This window comes from Clarias gariepinus, chromosome 28 (assembly GCF_024256425.1).
Source record: "Clarias gariepinus isolate MV-2021 ecotype Netherlands chromosome 28, CGAR_prim_01v2, whole genome shotgun sequence".
Taxonomy (NCBI): Eukaryota; Metazoa; Chordata; class Actinopteri; order Siluriformes; family Clariidae; genus Clarias; species Clarias gariepinus.
In genome coordinates, this window is record NC_071127.1 from 752,939 (window position 1) to 771,169 (window position 18,231).

Sequence of the window (18,231 nt, forward strand, 5' to 3'; positions counted from 1 at the left end):
CAATAAACATGTACTTATATTGTAAATGACTTATAACTTGTTGTTATTATTAAGGAGAAAATACTGGTTTCCACATATTTTGGTAAACTAATGCAAACTATTTACATTTTCTTTAAATTCACTTACGACATGTTGTATTCTCTCTCCAAGGATAAATCCTAACATTGGCAGACTGGCAGGCACTGACATAAGTTTCAATTGAGCGGCACAGTACGTCATTTCTGTGCTCAGAGAGGCATAGATCAAAGACGCACGCATCAAAATAGGCCTGTGGATTAACATAGGCATGACAGAAACTCAAAGGACCCTGATTGTCCGTTATGATTGCACACAGACCCTGTGCTCTAGATGGGTCTTGGCAGGATGAGCAATCTTCATCTCCACATCCATGATTACATTCCGTATCATTTCCCACTTTCCAGCCAGCTCCAAACTCCGAAGCAGAAAGAGTCAGTGCGCCAGATTGCAGACGGAAATCATCACTGCTGTCACCATTAAAGTTACCACAAAGGCCACATGTGGCTCCACTGTAATTCCCTGGAACTGTGACCTCCGCCACCCAAGAGCCATCATAACTCACACGTAGGCCAAAATCAGTTGTAATATATGTGTTCCTTCCACTGGAGTAAACCGACACATTGCCAGAGTCCAGGACAGCAGGAAGGGTCCTGGTTTGACTGTCAATCTGGTGCAAAGAAAGGGAAATCATAAATCACTTACTACTGTATTTCAGTATTTATACAACTGTTATTGTCTTTCCTCCTTGTACAATCACGTTTATATTTATTAGAGTTATTATCACACCTATTGTCTTATTTATAATGTTTCAGGGTTTTAAGCTTATGGAACTTTTATCATGTTATTTTTCTGTTTGTTTGGTTGTTGTTCTTGTGCCTTTCTCATCTCTGAATTTTGCCTCAGCCTTACTTACATAAGCCCCGTTTACACTGCAGGTGTTTACACTCGCCATACCATCTGAAACATCGCACATACTTAAAGGGAGGTTCCTGCACTACACACTAGCCAAGATAGATGAAGGTAAAGTATGCTTGACGCTCTGCGATATATGCAAAGTTTGCGAAACGTCACCATGGTTTTGAAATAGAGGAGGAGAAAAAAACATAATTGCAGCCTGTACATATGCTTCATTCACCAAATACTGATTTCTAAATGTTATTTAGCCTAATTAAGTATTAACACAAGCCGGGGGACCTTTTCCTCTTCCATGTCACCTGCGATGTCATCATTCCATACACGCTTCCACCAGAGAATAACATTACGTCATTAAAGCACGAAGTGATCTGTCTGTTTACACAACAATCACATTAACACATATTTGATATAATCTGATATTTCCACATATGAAGGAGGCCTGAAACCGATCTCGAAATATCGGAATGCATGCGTTTTTTTCCTGTTTACATGGACATAGAACATATCTGATATGTGTCACATATGAGCAAAAAAAATCAGAATTGGGTCACATTTCCCCGACAGTGTAAACGTAGCCTTAGACTCTTGTGTTTGACATGTTTGCCCTGCCTTTTTTTTGTTGTAAAAATGCTTTAAAGCCTGTGCATGTATCCTCCTCAATTTTATTTACCATGTGTTTCATGCAGAAAAGTATTTTATCTCACCTCTGCTGTGCCATACATGTTGTGTGAAACACGAACCAGGTGTCCTGACACATTGACTTGAACTTCAACAGTGATCGACACCGAGAGTCCATTCCATGGTTCATTTCGTGCAATGACATGGAAATATGGTAGCTGTCCAGTCTCATTACATACAGTGGCCAGTGTATAGTAGCATGTGCCCTGGAAGTCAAATCTATGTCCATCAAAAGAGGTGTAATGGGGGTCTCCTGAGGCTGAGCATGTGGCACTGGGTCGAGAATGGCAGCCATATTCTCCTGCAGTAACAGTGCATATTTCCTGTGCTTGGCAAGATGATGAGGTACATTGGACATTACCTGATGTCCCATCACAGACACAATAGAACTGGCACCGCTCTCCATACCAGAACTGCTCTCCACTCTGCCTGTAGCGGCCTTCATGAAAACAGCCGCAACCCGTAGGTGGAACACACTGGTCTCCACTTAGGAGCAGCCCATTATCACACTGGCATCCCTCCTGGCATTGTTGAGTACAAGGGAATGGAAAAGACAGACTTGGACATGCTGCGGGACAAGAAGTGCCACATCTTTCATAGTGGCTGTGGGCTGGGCATGTGAAATCTGAAAAACAGCAAATATTCCTTTATAGCTGATTGATGTGTGATCATTGAATACTTTCAATAAAATAATTTGAGTAAACAATAGCCTCGTTTTGAGCTACAATTTCAAGTACTCACGACAGTTGGTGATATTTCTCCATTCTCCCACACTGATACCATTTTGCTGACAAAGTAGGGAGTAGGATTGTAGAGCCTCACACATGGCCTCTCTGGCACCATTGGTCTGTTCCAAATTGTGTCTGCAATCTGCTAACCATATTCGCGGGTCCAGGCTGCTGTGGCACTGGGCAAAAGGCCCATCTTGACTGGTGATGATATTGCAGTATTCACTAAAGTCACTTTCGTTCTGTCCTTGTCGGATGACATTTGAATCTATGCAGAAGGCTGAAAGAGACCCAGTCCTCCAACTATCCCCGAACTCCTGTGCAGTATTTAACAAGACTCCATCAGGGCTGTAAAATTCATCTTCTCTGTTTTCATTGAAATTCCCACACAGACCAGCAAGTGTGCCATTATAAGTGTTTGGTGCTTTAATTCTAATTAGTTGTGACCAGTCAGATCTCACAGTTACACCAAATGATGTTTCCAGGATTATACTGTTCACACTGCCGTAGTAGATACGAATTTGACCATTGTTCACATTGTATGGTAGAGCAACCAGGTGTCCATCAACCTGAATGGGGAAAACAATTGCTTCACAAATTAAGCAGCTACTTATTTAGATTTTCTACATCAGATTCCATAATTAATATTTAATGTATTGTATTAAATATGTTTACCTGTACATTTCTTCCTTCCCCGATGTCTATAGAGATCTGAGATCCTCCTGCTTCAAAATTCAAGATTTTGGAAAAGCCCAAGGAACCTGTGGGGACTCTCTGCAGCTTTACTGTAAAATGAGGTAAGGTAGGTGATCCCCTTACTTGAGTGAGTGTAAGTTCACAGGCTCCTTGATAGCTGAAAGACACTTGATCAAAGGTGTGATAAAAGCCTAGATGGTCAACTGAACAGGTGGCATAACTGGTAGGTCTGCAGCCTCTTACACCATTATTTATGCCACATACCTCTTGTGGACCACATTGATATTGGTGACACGTCATTACTCTGTTGCTGCAGGTGCATTGCCTTCCACAGTCGCTGTCCAATACCACTGATTGACCCTCAGTATAGTAAAGTCCTTCAAAAGTGCAGCCACAGTTACTTTGATTAACACATTCACCACCACTTAGGACATAGCCATTATTACAGATACAGCTTTCCTGGGTTGGTAAGGTGCAGTTCAAAGGTGAAAAGGGGTCACTGCATGTTGCTGGGCAGCCTGTTCCCTGGAACTCATAGTGACTGTTTGGCACAGTGCATATAGTTTCTGGGAATTAATTGTAGCAGAATGGTATGATTAGATTTTAAGCCTAAACATAAGCTAAAGGGCATGGTAGACTTTTTACACTACAAAATTTTATTTTTACTTACCACAGAATCCTGTTCTTCTCCATTGGCCTAGCTGTACACCTAGCTGCTGGCACTGAGTAGCATAAACACTTATTGCATGACACAGAATGGGTTGATATCCACCTCCTACACATAGATCATAGACACAGCTGTCTATAAAAGTTTGTGGTGACAGAACTGAGTGACAATTGGCAAAGGGACCACTAGCATCTGACAGGATGCCACAGTTGTTTGAGTTATGAAAACGATCCCTCTGATAGGTGGTACAACGTGCACATTGGAAACCTGAGCATGAGCGATCCTCACAGCCAGGATCCGTGTCTCCATATGCTTTCCAGGAGTCTCCAAATCCTACGTCTGAGCTCAGGATTTCTCCTGAAGGTGTGCGAAAGTCATCATCTGGATGGTAGTTGAAGTTACCACACAGACCACATGTGGCATTTTGGTAGTCATAAGGTACATTGATGGTTACATAGGAATATGCATCATATGAAACGACCAGTCCAAAAGCTGTACTGATTACAACGGAAAAGCCTGACCGATAGACTTGAATAGAACCATTGTGAAGACTGAATGGTGTTGCTGTGAAGGTTCCATTTACCTGAAGACACAATTAAATTTAAAAGCTAAATTAAAGGCACACAAACAAAAAATAGAAGAAAACTTTCATTGCAGAAAAGCAGCCCCACTGACCTTGGCCTCATATGGATGATCTTTAACTAATTCCACTTCCTGATCATAGACAAATACCTTGACCAGCCGTGTCCATGATACATATGTACTACCTCGATGCTCGTTTTTTCCTTCTACACGATAGTATGGCACGTCATTGCTACAAGCCTGCAAAGAAAATTGTTTAGATATTTACATAACCTATTTTTGTGACAGCGAATGACCCAAAAATATATTCCAACAACAACATCAAAAATTCAACCTCAGATAGGATGTAGGTGCAGGTTCCTTGAAAGTGAAAGAGTTTATTATCAAAGGTGTAGAAGTGGGGGTCACCAGCAATAGTGCAGGTTCGGCGTGGTACATTTTGGCAGCTATACTGTAAAGCAGCTGGACGGCAAGCTTGAGAAAATGTGCATGGTTGTGAGGTGCACTGGAGACCGCTCCGTGTGCAAGTGCACTTCTGCTGGCAGGAGCTATCTGTCCAGAATGTGGCGCCTTTTGGTACAAATTGATCTGAAACATTAAGGCAGTTAGATTAATTCTAGATTCTAAAAATAAATCTTTACTATGTGACAAGTGATTTGTCAAGAGTATTCATTAGGCGTATACTGCATTTGCTTTACCATTAAACTGACAGGTGTTTGTGCCATTATCTACACGAAAAGCCCATCTGCCTGGGACATTCACATTGCTGCTATAAGTGAAACTTGTGTAGTTGTATTGAAAAGACCCAGGAATTGAGAAATAATAGCTGGAGTCAAAGGTGTCATATCCAGCCTAGAAATAATAATTAAGTAGAGAAATGTATTAACTAATGAAATAAATGTATTCACTTGAATTTTAAACATAAGAGCTTACAATATGCGAATGGATATTCCCACTAAAAATGCATACCTGAACAATCCGGTTTGTTGGAGCAATCACACCATAGTTCATAAGAATAAATGACAAATGGCCATTGGAAATCAAAACCACTTGGAAAGATGTTTCCTGGAACATGAAGGACAAACATCAAAACACTCAATAAAATATTTCTTTATTTCATAGATTAAAGTTTTCGCAAAATGTTCGCAAAAAAAAAAAAAATTAATTGATAGTTGGTAAAAATTCACACATGGTGTTCATTCTAATCATGAGAAGATATTTTTTAAAAAAATCATCTTACTGTTCCAGTGTAAGAAAAGTATGCTACTCGGTCCCAAGTTGCAACAAAGACCCAAGTAGCACTGAATCTCACTTGAGGAAAATATTGATTAATGTCGTGAGTAGCTTGAGATAATACACTGCCGGAAGTGTACTGTTGATAAGAAATGATACCATTTCCACGATTATCAATATCTGTCCAAAATGGAGCAATGATGTCCCGTCCACCAGCCAAAGGGAACTGGTAGGGACTGTAACTATACCATGGTTGATCAAAGGTTAGGTCTCCATTGTTGTTTACCTAAAGGAAAAAAAAACATATTTATTATGTTGCTTTTTTGCTCTGTGGGCTGTATTTTGATCCTCCCTGGTCTTTTTCAAATATTTAAACAAGTTTTACTTACATACATGTGGTTATATGATGTTCCAAAATATAAAAATGGTTGCTGAAGAGTGATAAGAGATGAACTTCCATCATCTGACCGTGCGTTTACTACGTCTCCAGCTCCAAATGGGTAGAAGTGTCCTAAGACATAGAAGATCATATATACTGTTATATAGTTTTAGCATGTGTGTGAATTTAAAAATAAATATAACTTAAAGAGGTTTTTGTTTTAAGAATATGTAAGGTTTTTAAAGCAATTGGATCATGCAAAGCTACTGCTAATCTGAACATGTTTAAAAAAAATTATTAACTCAAGCAAACAGGGAAAATATATATAATAATTATTGATTAAGAATCTCTAAGTTTAAAGGAAATATATAAACACCACTATTGAGTAATTATATTTATAATACCCCTAATATATTTCTTTATTTAAAAAACATTTTAGTTTCTAGCATACATACTGTATAATTGAAATGTATTTATTTATTTTACTCTTCAAAAGCATATTAATGGAATGTGACTGCCTAATGTTTTTCATAACATTTTCTACATACATACAATATGACTATATGAAGTTTACATTTAACTAATTTCCTTGTAATACTTTCATTAGTAACATCTGACTGCATTAACGCAATGTGAGTATATAAAAAGAATATATATTCATATAGCTGTGAAATTTGCTTTAATTTATTTTTAACAAATTAAATTGACTGTTTAAACATAGTTTCCTGCATTGAGTCAATTAATCCATCAATTAATCAAATAATAATTAATTCATGAGATTATATATTACTTGACTAGAAAAATCTATTCTTTACTATTTGTTAATAGATAAAATTGGAGTTAAAGTTAATTCACCTGGCGGGTGGCTCGTAGTACGGCCAACTGCAAGAAATAAAACATAAAAAACTCATATTAGGGAAATACGATTGCATCCAGTTTAAAATAACACAGTGTGTTTATTAAGGCTATAATGACTTCAATGTTACTAAAGGGGTTTTATGGAAGGTGTTGTGGTATTTGTGATTCAATGTGTGTTTGGCTCTGGGGGCATTCATGGTTTAGCGTGCATTTACCTCTCGAGGTACTTGTAGTTTATTATGTGTTGAGCTGTGGGGTGTTTGTGGCTAAGCAGGCGTTTGGTTTTGGGGATATTTGTGCTCGGGTGTGTGTTAATCAAGTAATAATTAATCAGTTTATGAGTTTATATTTACATTTGGCAGATGCTCTTATCCAGAGTATACCCAAATAACTAAAGTTTTTATTTAACTATTAAATTTAATTAAAAATGCAATAATTAATTAATAAGTTTATACGTCTTACTTTAAAAATTTTATTGTTTACCATTTGTTTATAGATACAATTGGAATAAAAATAAATGTACCTGTTGATTGGGTCGTAGTATACACCGCTGCAAGGAATAAGACAAAATAATTGGACGTTACTGAAATGGGATTAATTAAGGCCATATTGAATGCAATGAGTCTGAATGTGGTTTACAATATCAAATAGTGTCTGCTAAGTTTAACATTAACACAATCTACTCTGTACATACTTATGCTGAAGGGTGTGTTTAGATATGGATTCATTTGGCTAATTATTAGGTAGTTGTGTGTTAGTTTGTGATTTTGTGACACACTGTATTTGTGTTTGAGCTTGTGTTCATCCCTGGGGTACAGTATCACCCAGATGGGGATGGGTTCCCTCTTGGGTCTGGTTCCTCTCAAAGTTTCTTCCTATTATCATCTCAGAAAGTTGTGCCTAAAGGGCCTCCGAGTGGCGCAGTGGTAAAGCGCTCGCCCTATCATCCGGGGAGCGCTGGTTTGAACCCCGGGTGATGCTGTTTTCCTCTCACAGCTGGAGGCACAGAGAGAGCTGATTGGCCGAGCTCTCTCAGGGGGGAGGGATGAGAGGTACTTGCGCTCCCACATTAATCACGGCTCTACAGCCAATCAGGGGCGTCTGTGAGCTCGCGCACGCGGAAGGAGCGGCTAGCGCTTTCCTCCGAGTGTGTTACTCCGCCCCTAATGGTACGTGAGCAAGCAGTTCAAAAGATGCGGTCGGCTGACGTCACGTGGTTCGGAGGAAACACGGGATAGTCTTCGCCCTCCCGACTGAGTGGTAGTAGTAGCCTTAATGTGGGAGCCCCCTAGTGACGGGGAGGAATTGGCTACGACTAATATTGGGGAGAAAATTGGAAAAAACCAAAAAAAATATATAAAAAAATAAAAAATAAGTTGTGCCTAATAACACATGCTCATAACTGTAAGGGCCATATTTCATTCTTGTGATTTGTTGTTGTGTTTATTTCATTTCAGTTTATTAGTTTAAGCATTTAGTATTATACTCGTAAGTTGTATTGTGACATCATTTCATAAGTTGTTCTGTGACATCATCTTACAGTTGTGTAGCTGCATGTCTATCATGCACGTTAGTTGTTCAGTTGTTGTTAAGACACGGAAGAATACAGAAAGGTGTGGAGAACACAAGCTTTTGACCGTGATACTGAGAGCTAAAGGATACAGTGAGATAAGTTGTTGTAACTGTAATCCACCGAAGCTACAGAACACAGCAAACGACTTGTCGTGACTACAGTGGATTTATGCAAGAAACTGTAACAACTGTTGTACTTTGATGTTGAAAATAAAACAAGAGACAAAGAAATCAACAACGTCTGGAGTCATGAGTGACACTGTGTAACAATAAAGACATGCGTCAGAACTTGTGAATAACATGCACATACATGTAAAGTCAAAAGCTTACTCCGCTGCAAAAATGAAGACAAGTGAATTAAGAGTGTGAAAGTGGAGTGAAGAGCGCTCGTGCGATCTCAAAAACGCACATCGACTGTCGACAAGTAACCGAAACCGAAAGCGATAAGAGGACTTGCCTGCTTTAAATTTCACCATGTCAGACGGCGAGGACAATGCCGCTATCGTCGAATCTGAGCGGATGATGGTGCTCGACAAAAACGATTCTCCAGACAAGCTTTACAAACTGTATTATACAACGAACTAGAGACGCTTATGGACAATGCTTGTAATTTGAATGATGTTAAAGCCAAGCGCCGCGAATATAAAGGGCTGCTAAATGACTTTATTGGAAGCAATGTAAAAGTGCGAGTGTGCGCAAAGGATGAAGAGCGTGAAACCGATCAGCACCACTGGTATCACCCTAAATTGACGCGCTGCACAGAATTCATGGTAAGAGTGAAGTCGTGGATTGCGGAAACTAGTAATCGCTTTAAGTTGTCCCAAACAGTTGACGATGGAGTTTCGCCAAACGACAGCGTGTCAATGTTGGAGCTCAAGACGCCCGCCCCTAAAAGGCACGGAAGCGTAACGTCAGCGGCATCCAAGAGGTCCTCAACATCTACAGCATCCTCAGCTCGACTAAAAAAGGCAGAAGCTAACAGAGCAGCTTTGCTGGCTAAAGCAGCAACCTTAGGAGATCGGCAGGCGCTAGAACTAGAGGAAGCACAATTAAAGGCTAAACAAGCACAATTAAAGGCACAAAAGGAAAGGCTGGAAATGGAAACGGCGCTTGCAATGGCCGATGCTGAAATGAAATTGTACCAGGACTGTAAAAAAAACATCCTGCGAGACGGAGTGTGGTCATCGAAACGAGTGGTGCATGCCCCCCGAACTGGAATACAATGAACACCACGACCACAGTTCGGCAACGGAATACCTCGAACTGCCATCACACCTCTGAGCAACCCACTTAAGCATGCCCGTAAGTGCCAAACCCATAATGTCAAGCACCTTAATGGAACGGCCTACCCAAGGTAACGAACACTCACTTTACAGTACTGATACAGTAGAGTCTCAGGGTAGGATGCCACTTCAGGCAGATACAGAAATGTTTGCGAAGAGTCAAAGGCAATCTTCCTTACCTCCGCGCGACGTTTCTTTGTTCGATGGTGACCCTCTTGAGTTCACGTCCTTTGTAAGAGCCTTTAAACACGTCATTGAAACTAGAACTGATAGCAATGCGGATAGGCTGTACTATCTTGAGCAGTATACTAGAGGACAGCCTAGGGACCTTGTGAAAAGCTGCCAGCTCATGCCAGAACATCGCGGTTATGCAGAAGCTATGAGACTGTTACATGATAAGTTTGGAAATAGACAAATAATCGCTACAACGCTAATGCAAAAGGCACTCAACTGGCCGGAAATAAAGTCAGAGGACGGAAAGTCGCTGACCACATTCTCCCTGTTCCTGGTAAACTGTCACAATACTATGTCAAGCATCGATTACATGGATGAGCTAGATAATGCTACCAACTTGAGGACTATTGTCTCAAAACTGCCTTACAAATTGCGTGAAAGATGAAGGAACCATGCATACTGTACATGCACGAAAGGTGCACCCAAACAAGAGCCAAGTTTGTGCAGTTGATGGAGTTCGTAGAGCAAGAATCAACGGCAATATCCAACCCACTTTTCGGCGACATGAACGTTTCAACTAGTGATAAAAAACACTGCAACAAATCTCCGTCAGGACTCAAGCAAAAAATGGAAGGAAAAAGAGGTAGCAGCTTTGCAACCGGTGTAAAACAGGTTGGTAAAAATCATAAAGACTTGATTGTAAAGAGTAGTGGTGCATCAGTTATCAGTGCCTTTACTAAACCTTGCGCATTCTGTGTGAAAGATCATACCCTAGACGAATGCTACCAGTTTAACGATGAGACATATAGGGACAAATTGGACTTTTTGAAAAGGAATGGATTTTGCTTTAGATGTTTAGTAAAAGGACACTTAAGCAAAGACTGCACAAAGAAAATTACATGTCAGTTGTGCTCAAAGAAACATCCTCGCATGCTACACATTGTAGCACAAGACACAGCTCAAGCGATCATAAAGGCTGACGAAACTGAACCAGTTAAAACACTGCCTGTTACAGTGAGTCATGAAACAAGCGTATGCACTGGGGCTGGAGATGATTGTATTCTCTCCATAGTACCTGTTAAAATAAAGTCTAAGAAAGGTAATAAGACAGTAGAAGTGTACGCCTTTATGGACCCAGGTAGTTCTGCTACTTTTTGTACCGAGTCATTAGCAAGGCAATTAAACGTACAAGGTAAAAAAAACTGACATCATGTTAAGCACCATGAACACGAGGAAACAAGTAGAAAAGTTATGTGCTTACTGACTTGAAGGTTAGTGGTCTGGAAGAAAACACTTTTGTTGAACTCCCCAAAGTGTTCACACAAAAGAGCATCCCAGTCTCAGTGGAAAACATTCCACAACAGCACGACATTGATAAGTGGTCATATCTCAGAGAAGTAAAATTGCCTCAGATTAATGCTAGAGTTGAAATTGTCATAGGTAACAAAGAGCATAGGCTCCTAGAACCATGGCGAGTAATTAACAGCAAGCACAATGGGCCATATGCAGTAAAGACTGCTCTCGGATGGACCATAAATGGACCTCTTCGAGAGCCGGTCGAGGAAGGCACGTGTGACAATAAGCAAGCGAGCGTTGCAGTCAACAGAGTCTCCATCGAAAGTGTAGAACAAATGCTGATACAACAGTACAACCATGATTTTCCTGAACGGAATTATGATGACAAAGCTGAGTTGTCACAAGAGGACTATCAGTTTTTAGACTCTGTAACTAACTCTCTGCAGTTTACCGATAATCACTTCTACATTGGCCTTCCATTTAAGAAAGCAGCTATTCAAATGCCCAATAACCGAAGTGCAGCCATGCAGCACGCACTGAACCTCAAAAGGAAGTTTAAGAATAACCGCTCTTTTCATGAAGAGTATTCAAGCTTCATGAACGACATGTTTGAAAAGGGTCATGCGGTCAAGGTCCCCACACCCCACCTAAGTCGACAAGACGGGCAGGTGTGGTACATACCTCACCATGGTGTATATCATCCTCAAAAGAAAAAGCTAAGAGTAGTCTTCGACTGTGCGGCTAGCTATCAGGGAGTATCATTAAATAGCGAGCTCCTACAGGGACCCGACCTGACAAACTCACTCATTGGAGTGCTTACACGCTTTAGACAAGAGGAAGTTGCCATGATGGCAGATGTGGAAGCCATGTACTATCAGGTTAGAGTTCCGGAAAAGGACACAGACTTGTTGCGTTTCCTGTGGTGGCCGAATGGAGATGTGAGTCAGGACTTGGTCGAGTATAAAATGGTAGTTCATTTGTTTGGTGCAAAATCATCCCCAAGTGTAGCTAACTTCGCCCTTAGGAAAACAGCAGAAGAAAACCGCAGCAATGCATCTGCTGAGGCAGTCAACACAGTACTTAAAAACTTTTATGTAGACGACTGCTTAAGATCTGTTTCTAGTCATAATCAAGCAGTTGCGTTATATAACAATCTCACCAAACTTTGCGCAAGTGGAGGGTTTCACCTCACCAAGTGGGCAAGTAATAGTCGTACATTACTAACTTCGATTCCTGAGAGTGAAAGAATCAAAGACATGAGGGACTTAGACTTGAGTAAAGACGCACTCCCTGTCGAGAGAGCTCTAGGGGTGCTGTGGTGTATCAATTCAGACATGCTCAAGTTTAAGATTAGTTTAAAAGAGCGGCCTGTGACTACAGTAGAAGAGGAATCTTGTCAGTCACTAGTTCAATTTATGACCCCTTAGGCTTCCTTGCACCAGTCATACTGCCAGCTAAGATCTTAATGCAGCAGCTATGTAAAGAAAAACTCGCTTGGGATGATGACATTCCCGAACAGTTCACAAAAAGATGGAAGGCCTGGCTACAAGAGTTGCATCAATTGTCTGAGTTTAGTGTGGCAAGATGCGTAAAACCAGTTGACTTTGGAGCTACAACTACAGCACAACTTCACCACTTTTCAGATGCAAGTGAGATGGGATATGGAGTTGTCTCATACATTAAGTTAGTAAATGCTGATGGACTCACACACTGTGCATTCATGATGGGGAATTCTCGCGTAGCGCCTCTGAAACAAACTACTATCCCCCGAATGGAATTGACAGCGGCAGTGGTTGCTATGAACAACGACAAAATGTTGAAAGGTCAACTGAAAATAGAATTGCAGGACTCTATGTTTTGGACCGACAGTACAACTGTCCTGAGATACATTGATAATGAAAAACTTCGTTTTAAAACCTTTGTTGCTAACAGAATTGCCATTATATGAGAGTCAACCAAGCCACAGCAGTGGAGGTATGTCAACACTTCAAAAAACCCAGCTGACGCTGCATCCAGAGGAGTTTCCTGCAAAAAATTCATAAAAAAACAACAATTGGATCCATGGTCCCTCCTTTCTCAAAGAACCAGAGTGTAAATGGCCTGAGAACATTCATGGTCTGTCAATAAAAGAGGATGACATTGAGATTAAACATTCAGCTTCAGTGAATCTCGTAAAGACTACAGAGAGCACAGATGCCGTGAGTAAATTGATTAACTATCACTCTGACTGGTACAAGTTAAAAAGATCCGTTGCCTGGATTCTTCGTATCAAGGACATGCTTAAACAGAGAACAAAAAAGGCTAGAAAATGCACAGATGAACCAATAACAGAAAACCATAAGTCTCTAACAATTAAGGACTTAACAAGAGCAGAAAACGAGGTTATTAAGTTCGTTCAAAACCAAAAATTCAAAGATGAAATTTCCATGTTACAAAAGGGTAATGCATCCGTAAAAGGAAACAGTTGTCTCTCCAAACTAGATCCAGTGCTGCAGGATGGAGTGCTAAGAGTTGGAGGACGTCTGGGTAGGTCTGCAATGCCCGAGCATGTAAAACACCCAGTCATTATACTCAAAGACTCACACATCACAACTTTAATCTTAAGAGACATTCACGAAGAGGTTGGACATTGTGGAAGGAATTACATGCTTTCAAAATTGCGGCAGAAATACTGGATTCCGACAGCAAATTCCCTGGTAAGAAAACTTCTTTCCAGTTGTGTGACATGTAGAAAGATCAGAGCAAAGACTAGCGAACAAAAAATGTCAGGACTGCCTTGTGATAGAATAACACCAGATCACCCACCGTTCACTAACGTAGGGGTAGACTATTTTGGACCCTTCGAGGTCAAACGAGGTAGAAGTAATGTTAAAAGATATGGCATATTGTTTACTTGTCTGACGACAAGAGCCGTGCACATTGAAGTTGTGCAGTCATTAGATACAGACTCCTGCTTAAATGCTATTCGACGATTTGTGTGCAGAAGAGGCCAGGTGTCAGTCATGAGAAGTGACAATGGAACAAACTTTATAGGTGCTGAGATTGAATTGCGTAAAGCTATCCAACAGTGGAATCAGTCAAAAAGGCGTCCTCATGCAAAAGGGGATACAATGGATATTTAATCCTCCTGCTGGGTCTCATTTCGGTGGAATATGGGAAAGGCAGATAAGGTCAGTTAAAAAAATCTTGAGGTCTGTACTAAAAGAACAAACACTAAACGATGAGAGCTTGCATACATTCCTGTATGAGGTGGAAGCAATAATGAACGACCGTCCCCTTACCACTGCTACGGATGATCCCACAGACCTGGAGCCCCTGACACCTAACCACCTGCTGCTGATGAAAAAACAGCCAAACTTGCCTCCTGGACTTTTCAAAAAAGAGGACATTTACGCACGTCGCAAGTGGAAGCAAATTCAATACCTTGCTGACTTATTCTGGAAGCGATGGGTGCGTGAATATTTGCCCTTGCTTCAGGAGCGCCAAAAATGGTTTCAAGTGAGAAAAAACCTCTCGATTGGAGATGTAGTTTTAATAATTGATGAGTCTTCTCCAAGAAATTCATGGGTCATCGGACGGATCACGAAAGTGTTCCCTGATAAAAAAGGACTTGTGAGACGTGTACTGGTCAAAACTAAAACCAGCACCCTGGAAAGACCCATCGATAAGCTGTGCCTCATATGTGAAATGGACTGTTAATTACCTTATAAAGTAGTTACGTTCCTTTCATTTGGTACGCAACGATATGAATACCATAAGTTAAACCATAAACAAAATGTTTAAAACGTTAAGAAAGTTAATTTTTGTGGCCCTATTGTTAAAAAAAAATAAATAAAATGTGTGTAATTGTCAGTCTTCCTGCCTGTCAATTAGGGGCTGGAAATGTAAGGGTCATATTTCATTCTTGTGATTTGTTGTTGTGTTTATTTCATTTCAGTTTATTAGTTTAAGCATTTAGTATTATACTCGTAAGTTGTATTGTGACATCATTTCATAGGTTGTTCTGTGACATCATCTTACAGTTATGTAGCTGCATGTCTATCACGCATGTTAGTTGTTCTGTTGTTGTTAAGACACGGAAGAATACAGAAAGGTGTGGAGAACACAAGCTTTTGACCGTGATACTGAGAGCTAAAGGATACAGTAAGATAAGTTGTTGTAACTGTAATCTACCGAAGCTACAGAACACAGCAAATGACATGTCGTGACTACAGTGGATTTATGCAAGAAACTGTAACAACCGTTGTACTTTGATTTTGAAAATAAAACAAGAGACAAAGAAATCAACAACGTCTGGAGTCGTGAGTGACACTGTGTAACAATAAAGACACGCGTCAGAACTTGTGAATAACATACACGTACAATAACAATAACATAGTCCTCATACTTGTTGAATTAATTTCCATATATATATATTTTATTCTAATAAGCTGTTTGTCAAAATTACCACTGGTAAAAGTGCTATATGAAAAAAAAAAAAAAAAAAAGGATTTAACTTAAATGTGGTTAAGTGTGCATTTAGCTGTGGGATATTTGAGTTGTGGGTGTATTTATGAGTGTGTGTTGTGGTGTGTGGGTAAAGTACTGTAACCTGAACCTGTAGCACTCCTGGACTTACCTCATTGTAAGGTTTAGCACTTAAATGTTATCTGAATTTCACAATCAATATCTAGAGTTAAAGAAGATTTTTTTCTAGGATAAGAAAAGTTTTAAACCAATTGGATCATGTAAAGCTACTGATAAACCAAACAAGTTTACTTTAAAAAATGACCAGCATAACAATGTGAACTGTGCTAAGTGCAACAGCTTCATCTTTAAAAAAAATATTTAAGATTACTTAACAGTTAAAACATATAGTTTTATCATAGAATCAGTCAATTAATTAATGTATCAAATAACCATCATTTATTAATTTATTATAGTTATACTAAGTTTTTATTTCTTTCTTTGAAAAATGTATTGTCTATTATTTGTTTATAAATTCAATTGGAATTAAAATGAATGTAGCTGCTAATTGGGTTGGATTCAGTTTCACTCCAAGAAATAAAACCTGAAGAATTAACATTAAGGAAATTGCATCTAGTTTTTAGGATTTGGGGCTGAGCATTGATTCTGGGGTATTTGTGTATGATCACGATGTGTTTGAAGTAGATCAGAGCTACTGTTAAACTGAACATGTTTGTACCAACAGTAATATAACAGAGTGAAATGTGCTGTGTTAAAAATCTTTATCTTAAATTGCTTAAGTGAAATTGATTGTTAAAACTTATAGTTTTATCATCAAATCAATCAAATAACCAAACATCATTGATTCATGAGTTTATATTTCTTAATTTAAAAAGTGTATTGTTAAGAGATCAAATTGGAATTCAAATTTATTTACCTCTTGATTGGGTTGCTGTGTGCTCCACTGTAAGAAATAAAAACATAAGTAATTGATTAAAGAAAATTGGTTTGCATGAAGTTCAAAATGTTAAGTAAAGTAAAATGTCCTTACATGTGTTAAAGTGTTATATTTAACCAACTATTTACACTAAAAAAATTGATAAAACTTTAGTGTTTATAAACATATTAATCAACTGATGAATTAAAAAATCATTTAACTGATATTGTTTCTTGAAAAAGTCTATTGTTTATAATAAATGAAGTTTAATAAATGAAGAAGAGCCCACTGCAATTAAAAGTAATCAATTAATGAAAAAATAAAAGTAAGGAAATTGGAATGCATCCAGTTTAAAATAACATATTGTGACTTAATTAAGTCTGTTATGTATGCAGTGTGACTGAATTGGGTTTTTGGGAGATGTGGTGGCATTTGTGGTTCAGCATGCATTTGGCTCTCCGGGGATTAACTAATCAATCAATCAAAACTAATCAATCAATCAATCAATCTATTAATCTAATTTGGGGGGTAAACTAATCAATCAATCAATCAATCAATCTATTAATCAATCACCCAATCACTCAATCAAATAATAATTATAAGCAAATTAATGCATGAGGTTATGTTTTCTATATTGAAAAAAAAAATTGATTATCTTACCTCACTCAATCTCTCATTGTTTATTATTTGTTTACAGGTAAAATTTTAATTAAAATTGATTTACCTGTGGATCGGGTCGTTGTGTGCTCCACTGGAAGAAATAAAACATAAAGAATTGACATTGATGAAATGGGATTGCATGAGGTTTAAAGTGTTAAGTAAAGTAAAATGTTTTAAGCTGTGGTAAAACACTTTTATATTTAACAAATTTGTATATTTACATTAGATTAAACTTTAGTTTCATAAACAACTAAATCAACTGATGAATCAAAAATTGTAAATTATATTGTTTCTTGGAAATATCTATTATTTATTATTTGCTAATAGATGAAGTTGAAAGTAAAATGTATTTACGTGGAGGCTGGCTTATAGGAGGGCCCACTGCAAGAAAAGAAAAAGGAATTAACATTAATGGGAAATGGGATTGCATCCAGTTTAACATAACACAATGGGATTTTATTAAGGCTATAATCAATGCAATGAGACTAAAAAGGGTTACAATATCTAATAGTGCTTGATTTAATTTATTATTAAAATAATACACTCTGTCTGTATTTATAATGGAGGTTGTGTTGAGCTATGAAATGTTGTGATTAGTTATTAGATACCTTTTTTTTAGATACCCTTTTGTTTATTATTGTTTGAGTGTGTGTCTTACGGCTATTTGTATTTATGCGTATTTGTAGCTGTGTTCAAGCAGAGTTTTGTAATACAGTTTTTGGGAGTTGTGACGATATTTATGGTCCAATTTGCAGTTGGTTCTGCGGTATTTGTGGCTGAGCATTTGTTTAAAGTACATCATTCAGAGCTACTGTTAAACTGAACATGTTTACTTTATACCACCAACAATACAACAGTGTGAAATCTGCTGTGTTAAAAAGCTTTATCTATGGTAGTTCAAACATATAGTTTTATCATTGAAACAATCAACCAGAGAATCAAATAACAAAAATTGAGACTTAAGGCATGAGGCGGGTTTTTTTTATTTTTTTTTATCTTATGAGCCCTTTTGGAAAGTCGACACACAGGTTGGTATCTGCTGCCATTAGGAGGCCTGTGAGCTCTGAGAGTGGCTCAGTGTCCAGTATGTATATTAGTACATACACAAT

The 18,231-nt window shown here is 38.6% G+C and overlaps 1 protein-coding gene across 1 annotated transcript in view; it reads right to left on the reverse strand.

Moving 5' to 3' along the window:
- Nucleotides 1-16,508, reverse strand: part of LOC128515567 (alpha-tectorin-like) — a 29,063-nt gene extending 12,555 nt beyond the window's left edge. The window contains exons 1-14 of the mRNA XM_053489656.1: nucleotides 16,463-16,508; nucleotides 7,278-7,304; nucleotides 6,752-6,778; nucleotides 5,907-6,028; nucleotides 5,525-5,803; nucleotides 5,254-5,349; nucleotides 4,983-5,136; nucleotides 4,619-4,872; nucleotides 4,378-4,524; nucleotides 3,706-4,285; nucleotides 3,015-3,601; nucleotides 2,353-2,908; nucleotides 1,638-2,236; nucleotides 127-685 (exon numbers count right to left, since the gene is read on the reverse strand). Coding sequence (XP_053345631.1) covers nucleotides 127-685; nucleotides 1,638-2,236; nucleotides 2,353-2,908; nucleotides 3,015-3,601; nucleotides 3,706-4,285; nucleotides 4,378-4,524; nucleotides 4,619-4,872; nucleotides 4,983-5,136; nucleotides 5,254-5,349; nucleotides 5,525-5,803; nucleotides 5,907-6,028; nucleotides 6,752-6,778; nucleotides 7,278-7,304; nucleotides 16,463-16,508 — 4,033 coding nt within the window. The remainder of the gene's footprint in view (nucleotides 1-126; nucleotides 686-1,637; nucleotides 2,237-2,352; nucleotides 2,909-3,014; nucleotides 3,602-3,705; nucleotides 4,286-4,377; nucleotides 4,525-4,618; nucleotides 4,873-4,982; nucleotides 5,137-5,253; nucleotides 5,350-5,524; nucleotides 5,804-5,906; nucleotides 6,029-6,751; nucleotides 6,779-7,277; nucleotides 7,305-16,462) is intronic.
- Between the last annotated feature and the right edge of the window lie 1,723 nt (nucleotides 16,509-18,231).